This window comes from Lineus longissimus, chromosome 11 (assembly GCF_910592395.1).
Source record: "Lineus longissimus chromosome 11, tnLinLong1.2, whole genome shotgun sequence".
Classification (NCBI taxonomy): Eukaryota; Metazoa; Nemertea; class Pilidiophora; order Heteronemertea; family Lineidae; genus Lineus; species Lineus longissimus.
In genome coordinates, this window is record NC_088318.1 from 7,659,368 (window position 1) to 7,675,681 (window position 16,314).

The window sequence follows — 16,314 nt, forward strand, 5'->3', positions numbered from 1 at the left end:
TGTGGACACATTGGGCATTTTGTAACCATAAGGCCGTAAGGCGTGAATTCCCTGCTCTTGTAAAACTCCAAAGGTTGCGGGTTTGATCCAACTTTAGGCTGGGCCAAAATTTAAATTTTTTATCTCAGCTGACGAAAGTCAGCAGAGCTGGTAAAATAACTATTCAGAATGGCGTCTGTTCCTCCATCCATCAAAGTGGGTGCACGTTTTGTAGCAATAAGACCTAGGCACTTCAAATCTGGCCATGAGGAAGAACAGTCAAGGAAATACCTCGACAAAAAATTTAGCATGGTTCGACTTAAATTTTTCTCACTATATTACAAAGAATTTTTTTGTCGCATTATTCAAAGACAGAGGCTTGAAATAAAGTTTCAGAAGTCTGCATACAAGAAGGTTTTGAAACTCCGAAGGTGGTGGGTTTGATCCCACTATAGGCCAGAGCTCTGCATTAGATGCTCTCTAACTGAATAGACATTGAGTTTGAACTTGAACTTGAACATGTTGAAATATAAGGCAGGTCGTTATTGCTACTCTACCTCATTCTGACAGCATTGGCCACTCAAGAAATAGTCATTCTGTAGTGTTGAAATATCTAATATCCCCTGTTGACGTTTGCTGTTTTAGGTTGAAAAATGTCTCTTCCACTCCGTGAGTGAAAACAAGATAGTGAGCCAGTTACAGGTCCTACCAAGGAGCAGGCAGTCGTGTTACAATAACCAGATGAAGATGACACAACCTCTTATGTCCTGTATGGCTGTGAGATTCAGCAGTGCTGAAGTCATTAAAGAACCTGTTTTAGCCGAGGTAAAGTAATTTTCAACTATCTTAAGTTTACTCCAAGATGTTGAGAAATGTTTCGTATCCTTCTCATTATGCCCCCGGCCCGATGGTGGTGGGTTTCCTCTGCCGCGTTTGAGTCCGCTCATACGACGTGTGCACTCTAACTCAAAAAATAGGCTTTTCAAATATTTGGTGTATTGGTTGTCTATGAGGTGGAGCAGGTTCCATTTGAAATTGTATTCGATACTTAGTTTAGCCCCTAGTTGGCGAAATGTCAAAACACAAAAAGGGCAGTTAATCCCTCAATTCTGCCTTAAGTTTTTTTAGCTCAGCTGACAAAGTCAGCAAAGCTGGTAATATTACTAAGGGAATGGTGTCTGTCCTTCCTACCGTGTCACTTGGCGCTACAGGCACATTTAACTGAATTTTTGACGATTCAAAAGCCCGGGCTGTGACGTATAGTTGCGCAGTTGTATTCTGCGCATGGAATTGGCCAAGGAACCAGGCTATATTTCAGCATACCCACTGTAAGAGTGACCAGTCTAAAGATGGAAGATTGATTTTGCAACACGGTAACCAATTTTCTGCTAAAAAGAAGTCAAGTAGGCGATATTATCACTAGTTCCTTTCAGTGGGTAGTCATAAGGTCTTTAGGGACTACTTTCAGAAATTAGTTCTTGAAAATTTGGCCACAATTCTGTGAAAACAATATTAGAAGTGCACGCTTTGTTCGCGAATTATTTTGAAGTGGAGAATTCCCACAGTATGTGCAGTGAATCGGCATGATTCTGTTTGCATTTTAGTTACATGACTAAAAAGTAAGACATTCCAAGCAACACAATAATGTTACTCCCATAAAAATTGATTCAAAATTGACGGAGCTACGGCATTCTGTTCAGCAATTGGCAGCGCTGATAAAATACATTGCATGCTAATGTATGCCAAATGGCACACTTTAAAAAGCGCTCATTGGACAACGTAGGGAATCACCAAAAATGACATCATCGCTGGTCTAAAGAAAAAATAGATGGGTTCCCGATCGACTCACTATTGATACGCAGTAGAGCACAATGTCATGAAAAACGACCCTTTGTAAATTCCAATCACCTGCAGGACAGGTCAATTTCTCTCAATAAAATTAATTTTGTTGACTCCTGTAATCTCTACCTTATTAAAAAAAAAGACAGTGGTGTTCGTCCCAAACTGGTCATTTCTATTTATTTTGACCTCTGACTCTGTTAAATCAGGATACCTCTCAATTACAGACAGCATTTTGTAATCCTTGTGCTGTACAACCCAGCCTGGACATACTACAGTTGTCCATGGAGAAGTCACATCCTCTCTGACACTTTTTGTCTGTAAAGCTACTGTGCTGAATTTCTTGGCGTTATGACGATGATTTTTACTTCAAAAACACAAATTTAGAATTTTTAATGTTTATTTAGGGATAAGAAGTCCAATATCTAAAGAAACAGATTCGCTAGAGTGTGGCGTGAATAAATATGACGTTTGAAGAAGAAGGTTCGTAGTTCGGGTAGATGTTGTACTCCTATCTGCTTCCTGGGCTGTAGGTCTTGGTTTTTGGTTTAACTGAAAGGATACAAGTTGCACCGGGACTAAGTATAAAGTAGTATAACTGATATAAAATGCATGGAACTTTCAGTGAAGGAAATCAGGGGAGCCAGAGCATTCCCAAGAAAGATATGATAATGATGAGAAGTAGAGGTAGAAAGATTAAAACTATCACTGAAAGGCCCAAGCATGTTTATACACACGAATGAGTTAAGAAAAATAGGCGTTCTCATGTGACGCCATCTATCCACAGACCGGTACAACTCTATTGTACGGTAGAGCAAAAATGTGTGTCCAATTGTCGGTCGGGAAAAGATCACAAAGTAAGAAATACTGATCCGTAGTCGGACACTCTAGCAAATTATAACAGTGCGGTCTAGATAGGATTGAAAGTTATTTATTGGGGCGAACACATCGACCAACATAATGGAAGAGTGTTAGCGAGTAAAAACCACGTCAACTTCTCAGATCAAGGCACCAAACCCGGGAAGGGGGGACCCAAGGTCCACAAAACAAACATGGCTGCCGGCAAGATGGGAACAAGCGGAGCCGAGTTGAACCAAGGCGAAATGTAGTAAAAACCATTGAGCTATAATACTCACATAACATCGTGCCGGGTAACCGGGACATTTACAAATAAGAAAAGGCGGCACATAGTAAAGTTTACAGTAGTATATAGTGTAAAGGGGCGTTTTGGCAGAGGGACAGAAAAACAAGTGGACATCAGATGACGGATAATGACAAAGGCCAGGAGCCTCAAACCCAGAAAGTGACGTAGGAAGTAAGACCGACTGGCGGCAAATATAAATTGAAGACGGGAGCGCCGACATACTCCCCCCCCCCATGGAGAGCCCAGGGCTGCTCCATAAAGGGAAGGCGCACCATAGGAAACAACCTGGAAAACTAACATATTTACAAAAGGAGTTTCCAATACTCCAAAGGCATGCATAAGAGCAAAAATAAAGGGTACAAATTGAAACATGTATTCTGATATACATGTAGAACTCTAGCCCGCTAAAGGAGCACAAGAAACCTACAATGAAAACTCTAGCTATGATGAGAGCTTTCCGACAAATAACACGAGCAGTCTCTCCATATAGTCCATGCACCCAATTGTCAGTCACGAACAAGACAGATACCGCAAACAAAGAAAACCCTGTGAACTGGGAATCTGCAGAACAACTCGGGGGAAAAACTATAAAAACTAATTTTATGTTTGTTTTGTTTTTTGTTTGTAAATTGTAAAGTTGTAATTTTTTAATTTGAATTGTAAACTGTAGTTGGAACTATTAGTAAAACACAAATGAACCCAAGAAGAACTGCAGAAGAGATGCAGAAAAACAGACACAAATTTCCCAGAGAAGCAGAAAACAGTCAAGAACAGATAAGCACACACTTTCTCAAGCATCCTTAATATGAATATGTCCTGAAAGTGATCTAAGAAATATCTCGAAAAGTATTTCCCGAAGCCGTACCACTCTGCCGCAAAGACCATAATGAAATAGTAAAAAACTAGAGTGAGGACGGCATAAGCCAAAACCCAGCGTGAGACAAAAGATCTAAAGAGCATAATTTACCACCGAAAACCAAGCAGTTTTGAAAATGCCTGGAAAGACAGGCAGTAAAGAAATGACTGAACCAAAAGTTGACAGTCATAGATTGAAGGTGTAGGAATTTCCCAGCTTTACTATTTAACTATAAGAGTGTAGGAAATTCCCAGCATGACCAGTAGTAAAAAACCAAATATACCATTGTCTCAGGTTAGGAAAAGTAGAGCCCTGACATCAGTTATATAAATTTTAAAGGCAGAGCTAGGGCAGGAAGGAAAAGCTTCAGAAAACACAAAGGGAGATAAATTAGATTGGTGAGAGGTTACTAGCACATCACCAAATTTGAAACTAATGTGCCAAAGCGAGCACATAATCCAAAACGTGAGTAGAGTGTCCCAAATCTCTTTCCGAGGCGAACGAAGACGTTGACTGTTCTACTTGGCCAAATCCTTCTCCCTGGAGTTTTTATCGCTAGATGACAAGTTTTTCTCTTTGGCTTGGTTATCCCTTAAGATAGCGAACTTTTCCTCCAAAGCGGCATAGTTCTCCTCCGCGATTTTGGATACCGACTGGACCAAAGTGTTTCTCGAGGTCTTGATTCTAACGGCGCGTGTCCTCCCATCATCTCCAGGGAAAGTTTCCACCACGCGGGCTAACTGCCAGTGTCCGCGTGGCAATTCCTCATCAACTATGACTGAGGACCAGGTCCCCTTCTGCAATAGCACGGTGATTAGCTTCTCTCCACTTTCCTCTGACGGTCAACTTAGGAAGGTACTCCTGAAACCAGCGCTTGTGTACTCGGTCAACTACCACCTGACACTGTCGCCAACAACGCCTGTTGTCTATCTCGCGATCTTGGAACGTTCCTGGAGCTAAACATGAGCTGGCACGGCCCAGCAAGAAGTGATTAGGCGTCAATGCTGTAAGATCCGACGAGTCCGCGCTGTTGTGCGTCAAAGGTCTACTGTTCAGTACTGCCTCGACCTCGCACAAGGCTGTCCTCAATACAGAATCAGAGACTAGCATCGTTCTCAATTTGACGTTCAGGGCAGCCTTCACTGATTTAACCAGGCGCTCCCATGCGCCTCCCCAATGAGGTGCGACAGGGGGGTTAAATCGCCATTTAATCCCTCTCGGTGTCAAGTGATTTTGAATCTTGGCTTGATCTAGTTGTTGCAGACTCTCCTGAAGTTCTGTGTCTGAGCCACGGATATTGCTGCCGTTATCGCTGTACAAACAAGTCAAATTTCCTCTTCTGCCAATGAAACGGCGAAGGCATAGCAAAAAATCGTCAGTCTCGAGCGAGTCCGCCAGCTCGAGATGTACCGCTTGGGTGCTCATGCATGTAAAAAGACACCCCCATCGTTTCAGCTGGGCCCTCCTGACCTTGACCTTCATGGGACCAAATTAATCGACTCCGGTGTGAGCAAATGGTCCGGCTATTGCTGCTAATCGACAGGTCGGTAAATCGGCCATCCTGGGCATGGATGGTTTAACGCGTTGACGATGGCAAAGGAGACATCCAGCAATGACTCTCCTAGCCATGTTTCTCACCTTTGTAGGCCAATACTTTTGGCGAAGTTCGGCAATGAGATGTTCGATGCCGCAGTGCAGCCTCATGGAGTGGATATCAGCAGCTATTAGGCGTGAGACTATGTGATCTCCTGGCAAAATTATCTGGTGTTTGGCTTCCTCTGGGATCTTGGCCTTCCGCAGTCTACCTTCGATTCTGAGGCATCGCTGCTCCATGTCAAAGTATGGAGATAGCTGGACAATGCTGCTTTTGCTAGTGATGGTCTGTCCTTCTCTTAGACGTTCCAATTCATCCGGAAATTTCTCCTGCTGGGCTTTACGCACCCATAACATGGCAGCGTCTCTGTACTCTTTGACGGTCAGGTGTCCCGTGTTGATTTTCTCGAGTTCTGCGTACCGATGTATGCTTGCCAATAGATTACGTACTGCTCTGTTGATTCAAGCTGTTCTGCTCACTAAATCATGCCACGTTTCAAAATCTGAAGGCGTGAGTAAGGCGGTCACATCCGGGATCTCAAAATCTGGGCCAGCGCTGTTTGCTGCTCGCGTGTTGTAGACAGGCATTGGCATCTCACCCCCTTTTTAGCTCACCTCTTAGCAGAGGTGAGCTTATCCCATACCGTGGCGTCCGTCGTCCGTCGTCGTCGTCGTCGTCGTCCGTCGTCCGTTAGCAGGGCACGTTTCGTAACTGTTAGAGCTATTGAGTTGAAACTTGGTACACATGTACCCTTATGTAATGACACCTTGGAGACCAAGTTTCGGTCCGATTCGTTTCATGGTTTGGCCACCAGGGGGCCAAACGTTAAAAGTGAAAATATGCAATATCTCCCTTAATAGTAGTCGGGAAATTTTGAAAAAAATATGGTAGGTACTTCTAGCAAAGGTGCATCATATATCCTCCGGGTTTTTGATTTGACCTCCTTTTCAAGGTCACAGAGGTCAAATGGTGTAAATTGGCCATTAGGATGTAACGATGGCACATTTCTAAACAGCAATGACTATTGATACCAAATTTGGTACACATTTACCCATTAGTCAGGTGATCTCAGGGACCAAAGTTTGGTCCAATATGATTCACAACTTGACCACCAGGGGGCAAAATCCAAAAACCTTAAAAATGTGATTATTCCTTAACTTCTTGCCCGATTGCCACCAATTTGATATCATGGGTACATCTAACCACCATACAGTTTATGTCACACAGGTTTTTAATTTGACCTTTTTGTCAAGGTCACAGAGGTCAAATGGCGTAAATTCGCCGTCAGGCCGTAACTATGGCACGTTTCTAAACTGCAATGACTATTGATCACAAATTAAGTACACATGTACCCCTTGGTCAGGTGATCTCAGGTACCGAAGTTTGGTGCGATCTGATTTGCCGTTTGGCCTCCAGGGAGGGGGCCAAATCCTAAATTCTTCAAAATGCCATTATTCCTAGTAATGACTTGCCCGATTGGCACCAATTTTATATCATAGGTACATCTAATTCTAACAACCATTCAATGTGTCACCCTGGTCTTCTTTGATTTGACCTACTTTTCAAGGTCACAGAGGTCGAATGTACTGTAAATTGGCCATTTTGAGGAAATTGTAATTGCTTGGACCTACATCAAACCTAACACTACATGACACAATATCATGCTCTTTATCCATCTTTCCTCCACATGAGGTGAGCGCAATGGCCCTGGCCATTTTTTTACCTCTTTGTCATCAGGCGGGATCACAGGCAAGGAAATGTCCCCATCATCAGGCATCGCTTCATCTTTACGGAGAAAGTCTGGCCCCTGGTACCATCCATGGACTGGTTTCAAGTCTGCTGCTTTCATCCCTCTGGTACAGTAATCTGCCGGGTTTGTGTCTGTGGGTACATAACCCCACTCACTGGGGCTAGTCTCGCTGAGGATCTCCGCCACTCTGTTAGCGACAAATGGCTTAAAACGTTTGGTGGTGTTCTTCACGTATCGCAGTACTATCGCAGAATCTGTCCAGAACTTTCTCTTCAGCTCGCCTATGTCGAGTTCCCGGACGAGTTTCTTTGACAGAAGCAAAGCGAGGACGGCTCCCTGCAATTCAAGCCTAGGGATTGAAACAGTCTTGAGCAGTGTAACATGTGTCTTTGATGCCAAAAAAGATACAGCTTTCTTCCCTTCCGGGTCATAACGAAGAAAAGCGCTAGCTCCGAAACTTTTCTCAGAAGCGTCCGAGAAAAGATGCATTTCAATCCCTGTGGTTCCTGGGTGGAAGCCAAGATGATGTCTCTGGAGATTAAATGAGTTTAAATCCGAGAGCTCAGATATCCATTTCGTCCATTCTTTCTCGATGACATCAGGCAGGCGATCATCCCACCCCAGGCCTTTCCTCCACAACTCCTGGATTAGGAACTTTGCCCTCTCTTGGTAAGTATCGGTGTCTCGGGCTGACACACGAATATAAAGCAGTCTTCTTTGACGTTCCACTTTATTCCCAGAGTGCGTTGGACTGTTGGTTCTTCATTGTCGAAATCAATCAGCTGGATAGCACGTTCTGACTCTGGGATGGCGGCGATGACTTCCTGGTGGTTGGAAACACATTTGTGCAGCCGGAAACCTCCTTTTTCTGACAGCTTGATCATTTCCTTGGTGAAATCTATCGTCTGGCGGACTACAGCAAATGCCTTATGGAGATCGTCCATGTAGAAGTCTTTGCTCATCGCATCAGCTACTAGCTTACTGAAGTCTGCTCGATTATCCTCCCCAGTTCTCCTCAAGGCATAATTGGCGCATGCAGGGGAATCGGTAGCACCAAAGATGTGTACTGTCATGGAATATGTATCTGCCAGTCCTGGTTCGCCCGGGTCTTCTTTCCATAAAAAGCGTAGAGAGTCTCTATCTTCTAGAGTAACCTTCACCATGTGAAACATGGCCTCAACATCTGCTGATATAGTCAAGGCGTAAAGCCGAAATCTCTGCAACACTCCAAACAGGCTGTTCAACAGATCTATGCCCAACCCTCGGCAATGGTCCCAAGATGGATTTAAATTCTGCTCCAAACAAGCAAATTTCGGACATTTGTACAGACTATGCTGTTCTTGGCACAGACAGCAGGTAGGGTTGAAGTTCTTGTCCCGGGCATTGCTCTTCTTGTCTGATTTGGTAGTAACAGCATTGCACAGCGTCGACCCTTGGGAGGAGGTCGTCTTAACCGTTTTCCCCTGCTTTGGCTTTTGGTCAGCTCGATCATACGACACAGCATAAGGGTTGGTATCCGTGGTCAAACATTCCTGTAACCAATCCCGGAGATCGTGGATGTTGGGCTGACGATACTTAGAAATGTTCGCAACATATTTGTTCCAATAGTTGATTTTTATGGTGGGGATCCTACGGGCTGCTTTAACCAACACATCTGTTCCCTGAAGATCTGCAGTGTAACTGAGGCGATTTAGCGTAACTATGCAGTCTCTGACATGAACGAAGAAGGATCTGAGAGATGAGACACTGTGAGATGTTATCACCGGTCCTAAAGTCACTTGGTCTATGAAAGAACGAGCAACCTTGTTTCTGTGTCCATACATCCATTTGAGCTCCTGTAACATCTTAGCATAGCATCTTCCACTAAATCCTATCCCTTGGAAAAAATTCTTAGCATCTCCGGTCAGGCATGATTGTAGTATATTGATTCTTCTAGTGTCCGAAATGCCTGGCCTACTGTGTACCTGTTCATAGAATCTCTCTATAAACCTTGGCCAGTCCTTGGGAGATCCATTAAACGAGGGCAACTCCATCGGTAGTAGACCTCTCTCACTCTCAACGTCTGTCAAATACTCAGTGAATCTATCGTTATTGTTCTTGAACATGTAGCCCGGGTCTTTTCGGCGAAGACTCGTCTCGATTCCAGGGATCAAGTAATCAATCCATCCATCTGGTGACCAAGCTGGGGCCTGAGTTCTTGGGGGTTCCCATTCCCAAGCCAAGGGATTCAGTCCTCCATAACATGCTTGATCCTGTGGACCCATAGCTGGTTGGGGTGGATGGCTGACTCGGGGCTCATGATGTCTTGATCGTGTAGGCTCACGAAGGGTGTATGCCTGTGGCTCTTCTCGAGGTTAAGGCTGGCAAGGGGCAGTTGCATTTGGTTTTTCTCGGGTTGCTTTCTCTGGCGGAGCGATCTTTCGTGGAATCTTGGTGTTGACATCAGCTGGCGGCGAGTTAACCTCACCTGGTTTATCACCGATACAAATCTCAGCAGTCTTGTCATGGAGTAGTTGTAGCCTCCCACCTGTGGCTTGATCAGGAACGTCCGTCTGAGGCGGCGCCGGGGGTATCACAGCAGTTGGTTCCTCCTTGACTTTCATCAACCAATCTTGTAGTCTAGACACCTTGGACTGTACGTTACTGAACATTGGGTGGTTCAAGGGGGTTAGGTAACTCCTCAGCAATAGCCTCAGTAGAACTAGAACAGTCTGTGTATTCACTTGAATTTTCAGCAAATGAAGCCAAAGTTTTACTATTAATGCGAGACCTAAGGGCATCAAGTACGGTCAAGGCAATTTCTTTGCGTGAAGCATTCCCTGAGAAGACGCTTCGATCGATCATTCTGAATGCCTTTCAAGGCCTTGTTTTGGTAGCGAGTCAGGACTCCTGCATGATTAGACCTCATGCGTTTGAGTTGAGCAGTGTCTGAATCCATGGTGAAACCATTGAAGAAAGTTCTGATGTGAAGAAGATGTTATTTAAACTTTGTGCCGAATTTCTTGGCGTTACGACGATGATTTTTACTTCAAAAACACAAGTTTGGAATTTTTAATGTTTATTTAGGGATAAGAAGTCCAATGTCTAAAGAAAACAGATTCACTAGAGTGTGGCGTGAATAAATATGATGTTTGAAGAAGAAGGTTCGTAGTTCGGGTAGATGTTGTACTCCTATCTGCTTCCTGGGCTGTAGGTCTTGGTTTTTGGTTTAACTGAAAAGATACAAGTTGCACCGGGACTAAGTATAAAGTAGTATAACTGATATAAATTAATATTTTATTATAAAATACATGGAACTTTCAGTTAAGGAAATCAGGGGAGCTAGAGCATTCCCAAGAAATATATGATAATGATGAGAAGTAGAGGTAGAAAGATTAAAACTATCACTGAAAGGCCCAAGCATGTTTATACACACGAATGAGTTAAGAAAAATAGGCGTTCTCATGTGACGCCATCTATCCACAGACCGGTACAACTCTATTGTAGAGCAAAAAGGTGTGTCCAATTGTCGGTCGGGAAAAGATCACAAAGTAAGAAATACTGATCCGTAGTCGGACACTCTAGCAAATTATAACAGTGCGGTCTAGACAGGATTGAAAGTTATTTATTGGGGCAAACACATCGACCAACATAATGGTAGAGTGTAAGCGAGTAAAGAGCACGTCAACTTCTCAGATCAAGGCACCAAACCCGGGAAGAGGGGACCCAAGGTCCACAAAACAAACATGGCTGCCGGCAAGATGGGAACAAGCGGAGCCGAGTTGAACCAAGGCGAAATGTAGTAAAAACCATTGAGCTATAATACTCACATAACATCGTGCCGGGTAACCGGGACATTTACAAATAAGAAAAGGCGGCACATAGTAAAGTTTACGGTAGTATATAGTGTAAAGGGGCGTTTTGGCAGAGGGACAGAAAAACAAGTTGACATAAGATGGCGGATAATGACAAAGGCCAGGAGCCTTGAACTCAGAAAGTGGCGTAGGAAGTAAGACCGACTGGCGGCAAATATAAATTGAAGACGGGAGCGCCGACAGCTACCGATACAACATACTGAACTAGGGATATCTTCCGTTGCCTCCTGTAATATTTACATACCATGGATGATTAGTTCAATCATATTTCATCCAGCTGGCAGCTCTGCATTGGAAATTTTAGTGGTATAACGTGTTCTTTTGACCTTCAAACAGTAGTATAAAGCCGATATTTACTACTTTACACCCTCAGTCCTGTGTTATTCGGTCATCCAGCTAAGCGCCAGGCCCTTGGGCCTCTTGTTAAATTTTATGGCAGGTTAAGCTAGTAGTGTAACATCATATATCACCTGAACTTTTAAACTGGCGACTACTCAGTTGGTAGTGTATTGGTTTTACTGAATTTTCTCTTTCTTTCTCTGACTACTGACTACCGATACCCAACTTTAAGATAAATATTATGGGGGAAAAAGGAAGGAGACTAGCGGTAGAAATAAATTGGAGTCCTGTAGGTTCTGTTCACTTCTTCTAATTCAATAAACTTTCGTGAAAGCTAATACATTGATAGTTACAATTACAAATACAGATTGGAAGTCCAAATATGTGTGTTCCCAGGCTGGAGTCCAAGACCTGAATGACCATATACAATCTTTGATTTACCATGAAAACTATAACAACACAAAATCACCAAGGAGACATAATACAAACTTTGACAAATCAAACATGTTTCTGATTGAAAGACTTATACTAATTACACTTGCCAATCAAGCGTCTCCAACTTGTTTGAACATACTTGATTAATAAAACAATGACCTTATAGTAAAAGAGTTAAACCCTCAGTAACCATTGTTTTCAGAATTAGCTAACTAGTTTTGTGTTTTGACATGTTCGATATGTCAAATATTCACCTTAAACATTATGAGAAATGATACCTTGTTAATTTATACTTTTGATGAAAAGTGCACCATAAAAGACTCCTGTTGTTTTAAAAATCAAATTCGCTCCTGCGAATTATATGCTGTCTACAAAAGACAAGATTTAATAGCAGTATAGATGAAATTACAAAATGAAGTCACTAAAGACGAAACCATATAAAAGTATACATGAAATTGCAAAATGAAGTAACATGAAATTCAATAAGTGAACATAATTCTTCACACTATTCCATAGTCAAAATAGCTATATTGTGCACATAAACTCATCAAAATGAAAGTCAATTTTATAATTCATAACATCTTTTTCGAGGCAGATGAAAATAGTTGCGTCTTCAGAATGTGGCCAGAAGTCCAGTATAAATGTCAAACGCAGATCAAATCATTTCATTGTTCTAAAATTCAGTTTATATTCAGTGTCATGTGATAACAAAATTTACCCCATAAAATACTCCTGTTGTTTTAAGAGATTTGCTCCTGCAAATTCCAGTTGTCCACACATCTGAAACCCTACTCTTTTTGTTTTTGTTCAGTATCTTAAATTTAACATTGCATTTGCCTTACTGAAGTCCATGGTGATGCTAACTTGATTACAAAGGCCACCTTTAGGTCCAATCATTTGTGTTCCTGTGCTTGGCAATCGACGGAGTGGGGCGTTGCTTCCTAATGTGAATGTTCGCTTTAGTCTTGGGTGATCAAAATATACAAAAACATCCTGTTCATTTAGAGACGTATCAAACTCTGAATACTCTCTGATGCAGTCCGCTATTGTGCATCGATTTGGCAAGAAAATAGTTTTACTCTCACATCCATTTAGTGACTGGGTAGGGATAGCGATGTACTGTGTGCAACCAAGTAAATCCCTGTTCGGTATCCTATAAATGGGATATTGTGGAAACATATTCATCGGATGTTGTCCTTGGTAGATACTCAAGACACTTATCACATCATTATTACCAATTTCATTTCCACATGAATTAAATTTCTTGGCCAAACTGTTCATTGAATCTTTCTGTAATTCATCACCGTGCACAATCTGGATTGGCATCACATGCTCGTGTCCCGAGTCGAAAACTGGTGAGGGTTTTCTGTCCGCCCTCCCCTTGTCTTTGTCGGACTGACTAGCCATATCACACTGGACGGATGCTGAGTTGCGCTCAGAGGCAACTTGTACAGAAACAGACGTGCTGCTGCACACATACTGTACTGACTTTGAGACCTTTTCTTGGCTGCATTGTACTGTCACGGTGTGAGTCTCTGGAGCAAACTGACTCGCATAGGTGTTTGTTTCTGGTTTGCACTGAACACCAACCGACACTCTCGTAGGCACGGAGTCTGCATCAGTTTGTGATGACACACTCCTAGTCCTAATTTGAATTGATGTAAAATCTTCTTGATGGGAGAAGTCCTCTGGATTGTCGACATGTGTCTCTGCAAAAGTTGGCTTGGCTATTGATGAAACCATCTTCCGTGAAGGCATGCTAATTGGATTGTCACTCACGTTTCGTCCTTTGATTTTCTGTAAATACAGTTCCATACGGTTTTTATCACGACGAAGTGTTGAAGGTGATTTCAAACCTTTGATCCTTAGAGGTGCAGCAGTTCGTTTTAAAGCTCCATCAGCGTTCCAGAAGAGAGTTAGCGACGTTCCTTCTGCAGTTGCTGAGGTATCCCATTCGTTTGGCATACTGGTCAATCCAAGAGTGGCTATCACCGATGTGATACTCTGAGGTAGCGTCGATATCGTCATGATGAGCTGAGTCACTCGCTTGGCGTCTTCCTCTTCTTTCTCTGGGATCCTTTGGGTTCTCCACCAAATATTATGGGGGAAAAAAGGAAGGAGACTAGCGGTAGAAATAAATTGGAGTCCTGTAGGTTCTGTTCACTTCTTCTAATTCAATAAACTTTCATGAAAGCTAATACATTGATAGTTACAATTACAAATACAGATTGGAAGTCCAAATATGTGTGTTCCCAGGCTGGAGTCCAAGACCTGAATGACCATATACAATCTTTGATTTACCATGAAAACTATAACAACACAAAATCACCAAGGAGACATAATACAAACTTTGACAAATCAAACATGTTTCTGATTGAAAGACTTATACTAATTACACTTGCCAATCAAGCGTCTCCAACTTGTTTGAACATACTTGATTAATAAAACAATGACCTTATAGTAAAAGAGTTAAACCCTCAGTAACCATTGTTTTCAGAATTAGCTAACTAGTTTTGTGTTTTGACATGTTCGATATGTCAAATATTCACCTTAAACATTATGAGAAATGATACCTTGTAAATTTATACTTTTGATGAAAAGTGCACCATAAAATATAACTCACGAAAGACAATGGCTATAGATTTCAAAATATCAGGATTGGCAGAATAGTACCTCAGCAAGAACCCTATTGTTTTCTGGCTTCATCAATTCTTAGAAATTGTCGTTTGGACTAGTTTGTTGCTCGTTTCAAAACGTATTCCCAATCAATGAAAATAGCCCCAGAGTCGGAATTCCCTGCCAAGTGCCACCTATTGCCCTACCTCCCCTGTATAGTCCGATCAAGTAACTGGTGTTAACCTTGGATGAGCCCACTACTCAGTAGAGGGCGTGCTCCCGTAGACGGGAAGATCCATCAGCACTGTCCCTGTGGAAATTTATTCCACCAAACTCTCATAGGTCGAAGTTGCGTGTGTATGTGAAGAGAGCAATGCATTGCAAAACGTTGATGATACAGGGTTGTCATTTTATGAAGCCATTCTGGACTCCAGTGCGAAAGTGTTATGGCAATACCCAGAGGAGTACATGGAGGCGGCTTGTGGTATTCGACTCGATGACTCGACGACGCGATGACTCGATGACGCGATCCGGTTGGAATCTTTTTAAAGAATATCACTGCTTGGACTGTAATTTATACATAGAATCATAAGTGGAGGAAAATAAAAAAGAACCGATCATTACCAACCCCTTTCCAGCTGTTTTCACCGTATCTAATCCGACCATTTTTCGTTTCCTACAAGTTCGCATTTTTGATAAAACCATGCGCCATGTTGCTATACAAGCCACTGGTATCTTACCGTCAATACAGCTAATACACCTAAATATAGCTGGTTCAGATCAACCTCCTACCCAGGTTCTTTACGAGCAGAAATTCCAATGTTAAAATGACACGCGATTTCCTGGAGACAAGGTTGGCTCTGGATATCCGTTCAGCACGGCAATATTAAATGTCCTATACACCTTTCCAGAAATGGGGCGCTGAGTGTCCGAAATAGTGATGTCATAAGGGGAAACTAGGCCTGTGGTGGAGGGACAAAGGAGATAGTCATGGTTGACCAACACACTTGAATGCCTTTAATGACGGACAAGGGGGAAAAAGTTAGTTCCAATGCAAGCCACCAATTTCGGAAAGCATGTATAGGGGCTGATGTATTGGGGGGGGGGGGGCAGATGTCAAGGGACAGAAGAGGGACTGAGTGACTGAGTCTAAAAAACTGTACATATGCGAAATTCCGATTCTTGACAGACTACCACATGACATCTGACATTGGCCACTAGAAGCTTGTTTGTCAATTAAATCTCCGGTCATTTTGCATGCTATGAAACTTCCACGAGTCCTTTAAATATCAAAATCAATCGCGGGGACCAATCTTCAGTGGCCATGGCTGGGGGGGGGGGGGGGCACATCCTTCCACATACCGTAGCTGGGTATGTGAAGGCCGAGCTAAAACCTCTGCTGTTGCAGCGGTAGCCCGGAGACCAGGATCATGGGATTCCGTATTTTAGCAAAATCCATAGCAACGATCGCGTCATCGAGCCATCGCGTCGTCGAGTCATCGAGTCGAATACCACAAGCCCATGGAGGCAATACATAGAACAAACCACTATCTCAAGCTTAACCACAGTGCCTGAAAGCAGTTACACATGCTTACAGCCTATATAACGTATGCTATTTTGCGGTCTGTCTGCTGACACCAAGTCCCGGTAGGAGTTTGTGTATGCATGGTGTCTATACTGTAGTCAAATTCGGTACACATGGACCCTTGGGTGGCTGTTACTCAGAGACCAAATTGCCGCCAGATATCATTACTCATTTGGCAACCAGGGGGGTCATGCAACAAATGAAAAAATGTACCTCTTGCTGCTAAATCTCTTCATCTTACTTTCCACTATCTTGGTGCCAGAGTGCAGTATTCAAATTGACTGGCCAGTCACTTTCTAGTCATGGTATTTCTACCGGTATCC

At 42.8% G+C, this 16,314-nt stretch overlaps 1 protein-coding gene across 2 annotated transcripts in view; it reads left to right on the top strand.

The window, feature by feature from the left end:
• LOC135495769 (mitochondrial inner membrane protein OXA1L-like) overlaps nucleotides 1-16,314 on the top strand; it is an 83,029-nt gene that overhangs the window by 6,673 nt on the left and 60,042 nt on the right. For both annotated transcript variants that reach the window (XM_064784680.1, XM_064784681.1), the window contains exon 2: nucleotides 625-804. In XM_064784680.1, coding sequence (XP_064640750.1) covers nucleotides 625-804 — 180 coding nt within the window. The remainder of the gene's footprint in view (nucleotides 1-624; nucleotides 805-16,314) is intronic.